The 15,399-nt window shown below is 29.8% G+C and overlaps 1 protein-coding gene across 2 annotated transcripts; it reads right to left on the bottom strand.

Annotated features, from left to right (window-relative positions):
- Window positions 1-48: 48 nt before the first annotated feature.
- LOC130902052 (proline dehydrogenase 1, mitochondrial) lies at window positions 49-14,143 on the bottom strand. 2 transcript variants are annotated; one of them, XM_057813854.1, is made up of 11 exons: window positions 13,708-14,143; window positions 9,635-9,843; window positions 7,530-7,711; window positions 6,148-6,162; window positions 4,293-4,357; window positions 3,818-3,996; window positions 3,447-3,621; window positions 2,628-2,870; window positions 2,287-2,572; window positions 2,019-2,227; window positions 49-1,962 (listed from the first exon to the last, which is right to left on the bottom strand). In XM_057813854.1, the coding sequence occupies exons 1-10, from the start codon at window positions 14,020-14,022 to the stop codon at window positions 2,022-2,024; spliced, it is 1,875 nt and encodes a 624-aa protein (XP_057669837.1). In that variant the 5' UTR covers window positions 14,023-14,143; the 3' UTR covers window positions 49-1,962; window positions 2,019-2,021. The 2 variants fall into 2 exon arrangements, with proteins under 2 accessions (XP_057669837.1, XP_057669835.1); XM_057813852.1 differs by having other exon boundaries at window positions 49-2,227; window positions 13,708-14,133.
- Window positions 14,144-15,399: the final 1,256 nt, after the last annotated feature.

Here is a 15,399-nt window from a genome sequence, read left to right as displayed (position 1 = left end):
AAAAATTCAAGTGTAGATAGTCACAGTATTACTTAAAAAAAAACATGATGAAAAATTTAAATCTTTTATTCTATTTATAATTTATACACAATGTAATTACATAAAACCTAAAATATAATTTAAAGAAACTTCAACATCACAAGCTGATTAAATGTCATTTAATCAGCAAAACAAAAACTATTAATAAAACTATAGGTCGCGACGAAAAGTTTTTTTTTAAATTCGAGATATTTTGTGATTCTAAAATGAATAAAACTCTACTATGGGGTGAATTAAATGGGAATAAACCAACTAAATCTATGATACAATATACTTAGTGACACAAAAACGTAAGGTTTTTGGCACATACGATGGTGGTTGTTAGGTTAGGTCATGAAGGTGATACACGATGTCATCGTATATCAAACATTATTTTCCATCCGAATGTGTACAAAAACTGAGAATTATCTAAAATATTGAATTTAAAATTTTAAACCTAACGACACTAAACGTCAGATCCAAAAACATCTCGACATCAACACGTTGCATTTAAAATTGTGAAAATTTTACAATTAATTTAGAGTAATAAAATTCATTTAACATGAATTATAAAAACTTTTAACAATTATTTTTGTTTATATTATAAAGTACTCGATGAGCTATTTTGTTGTCTAAGTTATAATAATAAACCAGCGTAGAAGCCTTTAAAAAAAATAAAAATTAAAAAAACAATAATAGTAGAATTGGAAAAGGAGAATATAATGAAAATGGAAGGAAACATAATTTACGGGCCATCTAAGGTAAGGAAGAGGAAGAGGGTGAGTTTTTAAAGGTACAAAACGGTTTATCTCGATTTCCAAAACTATGGAAAAAAAGTCAAATAGCAAAGTTGTAGGTAATAAGAAGAGCTAGAACTTTTGTATTTTCACTTTCTTCGCATAACCTCAAAATTTATGTAAACAATAGTTTTCAATTTTTATCTTTTACAAAAAACATCTTTTTTTGCAAAATTTGGTGACAACTTACTCTCTTATGTCTCAAATATACTGTAATTCATGTTATTTTGACATAATATCGAAAAAGTACCATAATTTTCGAACGGGAATTCTCCCGTCAAAATATCAGCTTTTTTTAAAAATCATTGATATTTTGGTAAGCAAATATTATCACCATGGTAAATTATCCCAGAAAAGGCAAAAAAAACGAGAAATAAAATTTTCCAGATTCTCAAATGACATCAAAAATATAAATCCATCTTTCATATTTTTTTACCTAAAACTGGCTTATAAAATTACTTTTGCTATTATTATTAGTCAATATTCATATTATATATCAATTTGTTTTTAGTTATTAGGCATTCTGTTATTTTTTATTTCATTATTTTCAACCAATGTAAACATACAATTATCATTATTAAATTATTTAAGAACCAATCAAAATGCAATGTGGATATGGTGAGTTTTCTTTTCTTCTATTGGTAGCACTGGCGCCAAACGTCAACTTTTATGTTGCCATCATTCGGTGACATTTTGTTATAAAACAATAAACAAGTAATTGAAATTTAATATGTAAATGAAATTAAGTTGATGGTGAATGAATTAATTGTGAAAATGAAATTTTTATTGAATCGATTTAGAAAAGGTATGTATCATCATTATATGTTATTAGATCAAATAATTTCGTTATTTTAATATTTCATTTACTCAATATACATAAATATTATTTGACAATTTCGAGTCTTGGGTTCTATCATTTTCGAATATTAAACTGAAATATTTATAGAAATACACTCAGATGTACAATAAATAAGTCGATTTTTTTTAGAAATATATTTTTTTCTTGTTATAAATTCAAATAATCTCAATAAATCTGTCTCTTGCAGATAATTTCTTTGCTAGATAACTACTTATCTACAAAGATACGTCGTCAAACAATGTTGTCACTTATTTTCGATAAATTTCAAACTAAAATTGTAGTTCTAACCTAAAAAATTTTATTTAATATATTCGATTTTATCTAGATGAACGTTATTCACTTACATGTTATATGGGGACGTAATTTCCTTTTGGTGTGTACCAAAACTGCCCTCTAGACAATCGCCTGAAAATCTCGCTGGCCAACAATCTTTTTTCCTTCTCAATTTTTTTTAAAACGCCCTTATTTTCGTGAGCCCTTCTAGATAGATACGGTAATACTTCTTTTACAGGTCCGTACGGGATGTATTTGTAAGTCGAATAACCTGATTGGCCTATTAAAATAAATATTGATTAATTTATGTTCATTAAAAATATTTATTATAAATTTCACCTAACGGGAACGTAATATTATCACACATAGCAAATAACTGTCCGAAACAGATCACTTTATCCAACGGTTCAATTCCGTTCTCTTCCATTTTTTTTATAGCGAATCTAACGGTGTCTTCGTTATGGGAAGCTACCATAATGGCGATTTTTTTATCCTCCCCTTTCGTTTTGAACGCCTTTATCCTCCTTAGACATTCCGATAGGGTATTGTGATACATTTCGGTAGTCGCTTCGTAACTGGGGTTAGTTGGATCGGGGTAACCCATTGCTGCTGCTCTGGCACGTTCCTAACACAAATAATTATCAGTTTTCGTTGTAAAGTTTATTTGTTTTATTTATTACTTGGTCTAAATAAGCTCCTCTTACTAATTTAGCTCCGAAATAGAAATCTTGTCTTTTAGCTTGTTCCAAATCCGTGGAAACTTCGTCGAATGCGTTTTTTAAGTAGCATTGGTAGGTATTAAATACAATCGCTTTTTGTTTGTTATATCTTCTCATGAATTCCAACGTGAGTCGCGTAATGGCGGGTTGAAAATAGGTTTGTTCTGCGTCTACCATTATTCTAACATCCAGTTCCTGTGCTGCCTGTTAATATGGTTATTGCAAAAAAAACTTCATTAATACCTAATATAAAAATATGTTGCGTTTTACATAAGCAGCCTCGTCCTAATTACAGCGTTGTCACTAGGTTATATTTTTCACTAAAAATACAAAAAAATGAATGTAACAAAGTGGCAACACTGTGAGAGTTCAACTTCTTAATTGTTATAGTCAGGTGCTTGTAGATCAAAAAACAAACTTGAAACATTAATAAAGACATAAATTATTTTCGTATATTATGAATTTCAACGCTTTTTCCAATTTACACCATACAAAATATTTTATATTGGTTCGTTACGAACTTTGATTCAATAAGTTTCTCGCTTGCTCCGGCCCTGTCGCAGAGTCTAGATTCAACGGCGCCGGCGCAATAGAGGAGTATTAGCGAGAAACTTGAATAAGACTAAAAAGAAGACCAAGTGGTAGCTGAGAAAACGTTGTTATGTTATGTCGAACTATGCTAAAGTAAAATAAACAATCATATACATATATATACATCAGTTTTTAAAAAATTGATTTCGATCTAAAATGTGATTAATAATATAACCTAACCTAACTAACCTTAACGATTGTGTTGAACCTTCTAACCATATTTCTGAACATTTCTTCTTCTTTTGCCGATAACTGAGTAATCAATCTAATCATTCTACCGGATTTCAAGTCCGGTACCCTGAACGTCGCACTTAATTCTTGGTTGTCGTCTATTATACCTGACCAAGGAAACAAGTGGAGCACACTTGAAGGAAACAAAAAAAAACATCACTTAGAAATATTAAACATCAAATTATCTTTTCATCGTATTCATTCAGTTCAAGAACAAAGATGTAGGTGATGAAATAGAAGAAGAATTAATGTTATTGTCAAAGTGGAGAGTGGAAATAAATAAGCCAGGTACTTCTGGGACCATTTTCGTATAACCAAATACAACTCACCCATGTTTATCGGAAGTGACTTGCGTGAGAAATTTTTTCAGAGATTCTTTATCTTGAATTTTTTCAAATTTATTTTCTAGATCTTCAACTTTCAAATGATGGGATAAAACGTTTCCTTCACCTCCCACAATTTCGGTCATGTACTGCCTAGCTCTCATAATTACTTCAGACAGTTGAAGCTGCAATAAATACACGCATTGCATATAATTCTAATTCAACTTCCGTCAAAAATTATAATCAAATTCACTTTTTGTTTGGTTTTTTTTGATTAATGAAAAACCCTGTATATAACTCGATGATGTTATCAATCTATTAGCAGTACAATTAATTTTAACACGATTTATGATATATAAATATTAATATGATAATTTTAAGCGTGTAACATAACCTTCAAATTCGAGATTGAAGCGGGAAATGTATCATTACATGATTTAGTTGATTTGTACTACAATTACATGTGATGAATAGCACTTACTAATAGTTGAGGTCTGCCTAAAGCTGTAAATTTAACCGCTGCTAGTCCTGCTCCTCTAGAAGGGCCTGTACATTAAAAACTAAATTAAAATTAAATCCGATGATTATTTTCATAAATTCATAAAAAAAACTTTAATAAAATCGGTTATCCCAAATAATTAACAACATCACAAGATGGCGTTTGTTATTGTTACGTGGAACATAACGAAATGAATATTTTTGTATATAATTAGTGGTATTATTACATCTGGAGATAATTGAAAAATTTCAATTTAATCTTTTGAAAACCACCACCAAGACATGCAACATCGCAAAAATATCAAAATTGATTGAAATATTAAAATCGTTATTATTTGTGACAACATAATTGAGGTTATGATTTGTAATGGTAGGTAAACACAAAAAATGAAGTGGATTTTACGTCTATTATATAGATAAAAATTTTTAATTTAACTAAATAGAATTACCGTAATTCAAATGACTCATAATCGTTTTAAAAAAACCGTATTTACGATTATTATAACATTAGAGTCTAATTTGGAAATATTGCAACAAATGATAGGTTAATTATTATAATTTTATTAAAAAAATATCAAATTGAAACAAATATATGATATGTATTGTTAGTTCCGAAATACGTCATCTCAATTTACTACCTATAAAATAATATTGATCTTAGAAAACCATAAATCGTACAAATTAAACAGGGTCGTACTTAGAAAATAAATTTATTTCGCCATTTTGTCGAATTTCTATATAATGTAAAATACTACATTTTAATTAATTGAAATAGTAAATCTCTAAATATAGAATTGAAAATTACATGAAAATAATTGTAGTAAGTAATTTTTTATCAAGATTTTTTAAAATATTTTCTTGAGAATAATTTTTAAATATAACGTTCGTATCCTTTTGTATCCCAAAAGGGTTCCCGTCAAACTATAATTGAAATAGGGATCTAATAACAAATGTCTAATCATTTTGATGCTTTGACGACATCTGGTTTATCCACTACTAACTACTAGTATTACGACTGGCGTGTAGCTTGGTCTTGGTAGCCGTCAAAGATGGAGCTCCCATTTGCTGACGAAATTCAACAAATGGCAACGTGTGGAAGTGCCCCCCCGTGATTACCATATTTTCTTTGAATTAAAGAAACTCTTGAAGTCTAAGTTTTCCAAACATGTATTATTATTTGTCAATAAACATGTTTTTCATTTTGGAAATTTGTTGGGAACTTTATTTTGTAGATTAACCTCGTATTTATTGATGACGAAATATTTTGGAATTAACTATATCAAATTATTGTTTTATATCGGTAATCTGGATACGGTTCTGTCTAGTAGATACATCATTGCAGACAGTTTTTTAGTAGTTCTAGTCCTAGCCAACTTTTTTTGGTACTATGATGCAAAAGAGTTTCATTATAGAGATCGATAGGAAATTTATGTGAACAAAAAACGTTAAAGTTAAAAATTATCTGAATGATACAACAATCTGATGCACTATTTCCAAATAGCAGGTGTTAGCAGTTGACAATAATACTTCATTTATGCCAGCTACGATGTTTATGAGTTTATATACATAGTTAGAAGCGTATAAAGAAAAGTTACTTGCATTATTAAAATAGCCCTTCTATATTTATCTACGTTTCAATGGCAGCAAATGAATAAAATATAAATTGTCGAATTTGGTAACCTTGAAAAACGATAACAAATAATCTACATTTGTAAAATTCGGATAGAATTATAGAGTGAGTAAATATTTAATTTGTATAATGTATATTTGAGTTTAAATTTATAGCTGTATGAACCAGATTTGACAATTCCTAATAAGCTTAAAATTTTGTTACATACCTGAGTGTTGAAAATCTATAAAAAATTAAATAGGAATTAATAGAATATCAATGATGGAAAAATTGATCTTTTCAATTATTTTTTTTTTCATTTTGTTCATTTTTTTCGGTACATTTAAAATAAAAATGAGACCTAAGTTTGAAAATGAAAATGTCAATACTTTTTTGAACCATAAAAGATCGAAATAACCATAAATTCCCCGATTTTTATCTGAAAACTGTAGTTACAAATTTTTTTCGAAGAATTTCGATTTTTTTTCCGGAAAGATCATGCAAAAATGAACAATTTGAAAAAAAAACAATCAAAGATAATTCAAACTATTTTTATTATAAAATATTTTCTTCAAATTGATAGAAAACCGAAAAATAACATTCTCACTAACCTAACCTAACTTTTTCCATTTTTTAAAACAAAAAAAAACAGGCTCAAAATTTAAAAATAGAAATTTTAACACTTTTTTGACCCATAAAAAATCCAAAAAACCATAAATTCCTCGATTTGTCTCTAAAAACTGTAATTAAAAGTTTTTTTCGAAGAACATTGTTTTTTTTTTCGGAAAGAACATGCAAAAACGAAATTTTTTTTTCCATTTTGGTCATTTGTTAAGATAAAAAAGAGGCCTTAATTAAAAAATAAATTCAACACTTATTTCGTTAATAAGAATATTAAAAATCATATGATTAATCGTATTATTACTTTTATTAACAAGAAACAGAAATTTTTATACACTAAATAAATAATTTTGAAGTAACGTGGAAAGGGAATTCTAACCTAACATAACCTAAAAAATAGTGGACACCATTTCCAAATAACAACCTAAATGTTTGTGGATCAAAGGTCTATCTGCACGTTCTACTTCGGTGGATAGCAAGTTTCAAAATATTTTTATGTGCCTTCAAGTGTCAGCTGTTAATAAATTAGAATTTTGAATTAGAGTCTACGTAAGAAAAAACGTTTCGTTGAGGCATGTTTACGTTAAATCGAGTTCCCTTTGTATCATGTCACAATTGAAGAAGTTTTGGTGTCAGAAGCGGGCGAAATTAGCGAAAAAAGCACAAAGAGCAAGTTAATCCGTGTTTCGCCAGTGAACAACATGAACAATAATAAAATCTTAGAATACGGGTCCTCAATTTTCAGTTCAAAACTAGAATTAAACAGAAATTCTATGAAAATAATTGTCAACTTGGAACCAATGTCCTTTGATATGAGCTACACGTGTCCGTCGGCTTAGTCCGGCTCTGACCACCATCTACTGCCAGGTGTTTGAATACAGATAAAATACCGGCAAATAATTTAACCTTGAGATGTCAGCTTGGATTAAGACAGTAAGTAATGAATAAAAAAATATAGATATGAATTAAATATATCTTGTTGGAGCTTACCTGCTACAGTTTCTAGACATTTCAAAAAAATTTCCATATTTTTCTCACATTGAGCTTCATTGAGATAGAAATACGTTCTCGCTGATTGTACTTTGTATCTTCTGTCCGCGAACGTCTTATCTACGTGGTATTGTTTTAGAGGTCCTTCGACTTTTTCGTCTCCAGCTTCAGGTACAGAAGCTCTATATCAAAATGAGTTTTCCGTGAGAATATTATCATCAGTTTGAAAATAGATGTTTCCTCCTATTTTTATAAGTCGTATTATTGACACACAGATGGCGTTGCCCTTGTCAAATCCATATGACGTTTAAGTACCAAATTTTAAAAAGACTAAGTGGAAAATTTCATGACATTTCGATTAGTCAGAAAAAAGTGACAGCCATTTAAGTCAAGCTACTTTTGTTATTTTCAAAACCATGGATTCAAAACAAAAAAAATCGAATTATGAGATATTGATACTAGAATTAGTCATTTTGTTCTAACCGTGTTTGGACAAGATGGCGTATCTTCTTATCTCGCAAGAATCGTGATATTGGAGACAGATTGATTGAAAACCCCAAAGTTATTTCAAATGTTCAATGTTTTTGATTACATCGAGGTTATTGTCAAATATTCAATTCACAACATTATAAATATTAGACATCGTCGAGTCTGAATCTTAGTTTTTGAACTATTTAACCAAATTTTGATTCTCGCTGTATATAAACTATTTCATTGCCACATTTACCTTGACCTTGACCAAGTATTTTTTAGAATGTTCAATTTTCACACGAGGAATATTTGAAAGTGTAAAAATTTAATTGCCACTTTTTTCTTCCATTAATATTTTATTTATAATAGCTTCGTTCGAGAGATAATTTGGACACATTCAAAATGTATTGTGAATATACTCTACACGTGTCAATTACGCATGCTTTGTTAAGAATATGTTCTGAAGATGCATTTCTCCACGAACGATTCATGAACAATTTAAAACTAACTAGGAGAATAACATTTATATAAACTGGAAGGTTTATTCCTGATATTTGTAAGTATAAAGTCAACTACAACGTTTTTTAAATACAATTACGTAGAAAACCATATAAGTTAGAGGTTATTTCATGGTAAATATCTCAAAAACAATGATTTCACATGCGCCAGATTAAAAGTGGTGCTCTACGAACACAGAATTTTAAATCCTGTTTTATTAGCACGCGAACGCACAATTTCAAACTGCGCATGAATCTGGTTACAGAACACGTTCAGGATATTTACCACGAACTAAGCAAATTCTATTTCAATAACGTATTTGTTTATCTGTTAACATCTCTAGGAAATCCGTTGTGGTTTATTTTAAAAATTATAATAAAGCTGTTACTGATTACGATAAACTAAATTGAGAAAGTTAACGTCTAGTTTTTTGCCCAACATTATTCTACATTTTTTTTATTAAGCATTGCACAGGGGCGGATCTAGGGTAAATTAAACTGAGAAGCATAACGTCAAATTTCTTAAAAAATTGTTGCACAGAGGCGGATCCAGGGTAAGATAAACTGAGAAAGTTAATGTCAAGCTTTTTGCTAAACTGTATTTTACACTTTTTTATATAAAGCATTACACAGGGGCGGATCCAGGGTAAACTGAACTGAGAAAGTTAACGTCAAGTTTTTTGCTTAATATTATTTGACATTTCTTATATAAAGCATTGCATAGGGGCGGATCTAGGGAAAATTAAACTGAGAAACAGAACGTCAAGCTTTTTGTCAAACTTTATTGGGCATTTTATATATGGAGAATTGCACAGGGGCGGATCTAGGGTAAACTAAACTGAAAAACATAACGTCAAATTTTTGTCCAACTTTGACATTTCTTATATAAACCAGTGTACAGGGGTGGCTCAAGGTAAATTTAAGTGAAATTAATGTAAATAAGGACAATATGATGGATTGGTATTGGCGAGCACTTGGACTATATTTTTGTTTTATTCACAATTAACATCGTTATAAAAATTATGGTACAGGGGGTGAATCCAAGGTTAACGTCATGGTTTTGCGGATAAATCACCCTTTATGAAAAGCAGTGCACAAGCACAGGGATAAACTAGAAATTATTTGGAGCTCACTTACGCTACTTCACGTTTTTCTGCTTCTTCTTGTGACAAATCTTCTTCAACCGAATAATCAAGTATCGGTTTAACTCCAAACGACCTTAACCTTTCCAAGGTTGGTTTTATTCTCATCTGGTCTTCCCCGGCAACGAAATGCCCATAAAACGTTAATTTCATCAAAAAAACGAACAATCTTTCGCCTAATATTTTTTCCGCAAGTTTCATTAACTGGAAATAAGGAAAATTTGATTAACAATAAGACGAAAATAAAGATTTCAGACAGTGAAATCCCTCTCGTTTTTATTCCAAATATACATTAGATGCTTAAAAATAGACGTAATTACCCCAAAACTAATGATGTCTATCTACTATAAGGATTCGTCTTTAATACATATATTTAGATTTTTTTACAGGGTGTCCATGGCAGTTCTGGACCTCATACAGTAAAAAAATTGTATTATAGCAGAGCTGTTTTGAATAATGTCTCAGCTTTGACGTACTAACGCAGTTGGGTCAAAAAATTATCGAAAAAGGGGGTGTTAAAATCAGCTATTTCTTCATGACAATGTTCCAGTCCCCATTACTTCGCTTTCATAAACGAATGCGACTTCAAAGTGATTAAACACCCACCGTATAGATCCGATCTGGCACCGTTCGATTATTTTTTGTTCTAAAAGCTGAAAGCCAGGTTAAGGGGTAGAAAATTTAACAGCTACGATAAAATTAAACATTTTGACTGGAAAATTATCAGTTTTTTTATTTATGATCTTTTTTTCTATATTAGACTAAGAACCACGTATCTGTGTCCTGAATGCTTTTTATATGACCCCCTCAGACACGTCCAGGGACCCCTTTGAGGTCGCGACCAACTGATTAAGAACTCTTGATCTAGAACATTCGAAATCATTCAATTACATTCCAGATTGTTTTAAATCATGAAATTTCCAGTCTTGATAGCTTTAACTCTATCTAGAATACTTGAAAATTTTTCATTGCATTCCAGAACGATTTGTATGTGTTGATATATTTTCCGCCCAGGAAAAAATTGATCTAAATAGCGTGCTTTTGAAAATAAGATTGAAATTTTCAATTTCTAGAATACTCCAGAACATTCGAAACGCTAAGAACTCATAGATCGCACTATGTATAATCTACAATCAAAATGCGGCTAATTTTTGATAGCCAATCTTTATTTTATATAAAATTTGAAACATCTGAAATTTTTCATCACCATCACCACTGAGAAAACATTTTTTTTTTTCATTAAAATATTATTATGTATTCAATTGTTACTTAAAAAAAATACACAGTATATTTAATGACGTAAATTCACGCACGAGACTAACCTACAATTTAATTTTACATATAGGCGACATCGTCATCAGATGACGCGTAGTATTCAATAAAAATAATTCACTAACAGGGATAATAGATAAGAATGGTTTAGCTTAAAACTATAGACAATTATATAAAAGGTGTCTATAAAAGTATTTCAAGTCTATAGATAATTTATTTGATATTAGTATCAATTAAGCTGTAGATATAAAAAAAATGCACGGTTTAATGTTTTAATACGCTTTTTTATATGGAAAACGATTAAAGAAACCGAATATTACACTACCGGTCAAAAGTAACAAATTTCTTTTCCATATTGTTTAATAAAGTTCTTAAAAACCAAAAATAATAGTATATAAGTAAGTATATAAATATACGAGGGTATATTTATATGTTGTCGATGAGTACGACAAGTTAAAACTGGACGATCCGGCAGAAAATTTATCTTCCAGCATGACAATGATCCAAAGCATTCTAATAATAATAATAAAGTAACATTCTATTGAGAAGTTATTTTTACGTCGAACTTCCCTCGTATATTCATGATAAACGACTTAATTCAATTAAAATCTGCGTCATTATGCATTCTCTTAAAATTGACTTTGATATAATTAACCTAACAAAGTAATTTATAATATTTATAATACCTATCATAAAGTGTCACTAAAGTATATTTATTTTTTATCCAGCCATATTTCAATTACGCAAACTTTAATTTTATAACATTTATTCAGTTATTTCTATTAATCTAAATGAGAGCATCTACATAAATCGATTGAAAGAATATTTCGAAATAACTTGTAGAGTAGACCCTGTATGTATACTCAGTTTTCCATAATTTATCACATTAACCCTACAGACACAATAAATTATAAATTAAAAACCCGAGGTACTTTTTTTTCTTAATCTACTCTTTATTATTAATATTACTATTACGTAAAATGGCCGATCGTCTGTCGTGATGACTTTCAGCAGATAAAAGCCAATCAGATTCGTTAGCGTTTGTCATGTGATTTGCCATAATATCGTTAAAAAATACCGGATTACAAACAAAACCATAAAAATATCACGGAAACGAAAAGCAGTACACACGTCAAAAAAAAATTATAAAATTTTTAGGTTAACAGCAACAACGTCAAGTTTATGAATAGGGTGTAGAATAGACAACCGAAGCGTGACGTCACGGCCGTCATAATGTTATCGTTCACTTTCCAACATTTGTGATGTAGTGTACGTTCTTTAAAGTTATTTGAAAGGTGTTTAGTTAACTATTCTATAAGATGGTAATGTGTTTTGTGCAAAATTTATTAAATAAAATACGAAAAAATCACAAATCACTAATCATATTATACGATCGTCAATGCAGTTAAAACTTTGTTTGGAAAGTGATCCCTGACCTGCGCTAACAATGGCGGTGTGTGACGACAACACTCCTGTAGTCTATTTGCTAGGAACGTCAAACGTCACTCGCGAATGACAACGGAAAACTGAAAGTCTAGTTTATGAATAGGCCTAAATCATGTCGTATGAAAATTATTCAACTGAAAACTATAAAAAGACCTTGGGAATTGGAATTATTTACTGACGATATAATCTGTCTCGCCAATTGTGGGTTTTAGTAATTATAGAGTGAGATTGTTTAAAAAATAAATTATTAATATAGGTAAAATGTTTTTCATTGTAAAAATAGGGAGACTAAAATAGATATTGAAAAGAAAAATGGACACCCTGTGATTTTTTTCTGTGGGGCCTTCTCTGTACTGTAATTTTTTTTCGAATCCCTTTAGTAATTTTCTTCTAATAAATTCATTTTGACGCTGCGTTTTCTTCTCTTAATGCAATTTTTTTCATGACTTAAGCCGAACTCTGTATGAGATCAATTGTCAGAAAAAAAACTTTATGAGACTCTAAGTTCTATTTAGAATTGAAGCGGCTCAAATTAAACTCGTTTGACACTGTATTTTGTAGAAAATCAGAAATTTCATTAGAATTTATTTGCAGTTTATCACAAGTTTTTGTAGCGTCTACTATTGATCTCCATTTTATTGTCATTTCCAATAATGTACCTTGTATATCCTGTACCAAGTCTTTCCATCCACATTCTAATCTTCCTTGTAGTTTTTTCTACAATCTGTAATTTGCCTCATCCCCTGTTAGTTTTCCATTACAACTTGTATATTTAACCATCCAATCAAAATAATGTAACCAAAATTTCCAACACTTTAATATTTAAAGCTGTTTAAAACTTTCAATTTCTTCTATTTTTTTGTAAATAATAAAAAACATTTTTCTTTGCACTCGTATATATATAAACATATTGAATTAACCTAGTATAACATACATGATAATTATCGAAAGTATTATAGACGTTGAATCAAAATGGCGGGAACTATTATTTACTTTGTAAATGATGAATGCATTTAATTTTTTATAAAAACAATATATTAAGTCCTGATGTCTATTTGACTTCTGTAAAGTGTACGTCACTGGTTTACAACTTGTGATGTTGCTAAAATCGATTGAAGGTTAATTCTAGTTCCATTGCCAACCCAATATCAACATACTAGACGTATCCAAAAGGAATTCCGTCTGTTGGTATTAATTTTTATTATATAATGAACTTTAGTTTATGGGTTCAAATTAGTAAAAGTACAGTTATTATAATTTATGATTATTGGATACTGTTTTTGTAAATGCCGCCGTTAATTGCCAGCCTAAATACTTCACGAAACTATTTTGAATGAAATGTCCTCTTACCTTCATATTATTGTCAACCAAATATTCGATAGAACATAAGGCATATACCAGATATGCCCTAATAAGTTCCCAATTTGTTTTACTTTTAAAAGCCGCTTTTGGGTCAGAAAAAGTAATATCCAAGACATCTCGCTGAGGGGTTTCCACTGCGTTTGTTGCATTTTCCACTAAAGTACCACTAGCAGTAGTCGATTTCAACGCGATTTGGTATAAATTCAAATTTTTAAGTTTACCCGAATTCGTTTGAAAGGAATCGTAGACTAATCCGTATTTTTTATAAACACTGTATCTAACTATCGAACGGAGAAAAGCCATTACACGTCGAATGCGGTTTTATTGATAATCGTTGCGTTAATTACGAATCGGTATTATTTTTTTTTTAATTTTTACGATCACCTTACCTAACAAATGGTTTCGGCGAACTGTAAGATTGCCTAACGTTTACTATTTTTATGGTAGACGCGCGCATCTATTGAGAGTGAAGGACCACTGCACCTGTTCGAAAAAAATAATCTATGATAGTCTAGTCGTTATATCATATAGAAACAATTTTCTTCAATTCTTTTAAGTCCCATTGAAAGTAACCTATTTGGAACAAACCAGAGATTTTTGGAACGTAGTTACAAACATTTAATTTATTGATAACTATGATTTTTTTTGTATAGTCTATATCGCATAAATGTTATAATAGTAGTGTGAAATCTCAGATAATTTCAACTCATTTTATTCTACGTCCCATTTAATTTTACTCAAATCAGATGCATTGAGATATTTACCTTCCCCCTTACCGATACAACACCAACTTTTTTATGGAATTAACTCAGTTTAACGTATAGATCCTTTAGGTAACGTGATTTGAAACGTCGCGTCTTCCATATTCTCATAATGTCCGTAAAATTTTCTATTTCGTTTGTATATAGGGAATTATTTTTGGCGCTTTTTCCATTGATAATATCTTAGGTCAAAAAAATGAACATTAAACACCGATAATAATTTCAATGTAAATAAAGCGATATTTGTCCCCCAAGACAATATGGCGGCTGATTGTGACGTCATTACGAAATGATCTATTTGACAGATGATTGATAAGTTTGATTTACTTGTTTTTCACTTAGTGCCTTGTGGTTATTCTATTTGTCTCAACATATTAAAGGGTGGTAAAAAAATCAGCTGGATTTGAATTACATAAGATCATTTGCAAAAAGAAAACATGAATGATAAAAAAAGAACATTAGAATGTGTTATACTAATAATCCATATTCATCTAGTCCAGTTGTTTACTCCTTTGAAAGCACATGTACTTTTCTGCCTAGTGTTTCTCTGCCTTCTTACTGTTCTTTATTTGTACCGGCTTCTACAACGATGTTGCCAATATTCTTTCAATTATACGATTTTATAATAACAGAACTGCGTAAATGATATGTTATGTTATTCGAATAAAGCCGGTTTGAGATTGAATTTTGAATAATAAATTTTTTAGCCAGATGAATTTACGATATAGATATATATGTTGTCTTTAATCGAGAGTTTACTATAAACATTAAATTACAGACGGTAAATGAGAACTTTATTAATCGGTATAATTTCATATTTGTGTAATTATTGCAACAATATATAATTAAATATTTTCGGGAATAAATAGATATATTTTAATATGCATGGTTTAAACTCAAACTATTTGAAAAGCAATAT

Source organism: Diorhabda carinulata, chromosome X (assembly GCF_026250575.1).
Source record: "Diorhabda carinulata isolate Delta chromosome X, icDioCari1.1, whole genome shotgun sequence".
Lineage (NCBI taxonomy): Eukaryota > Metazoa > Arthropoda > Insecta > Coleoptera > Chrysomelidae > Diorhabda > Diorhabda carinulata.
The sequence above is the reverse complement of the archived record's forward strand: the minus strand, read 5'-3'. Positions and strand labels throughout refer to the sequence as shown.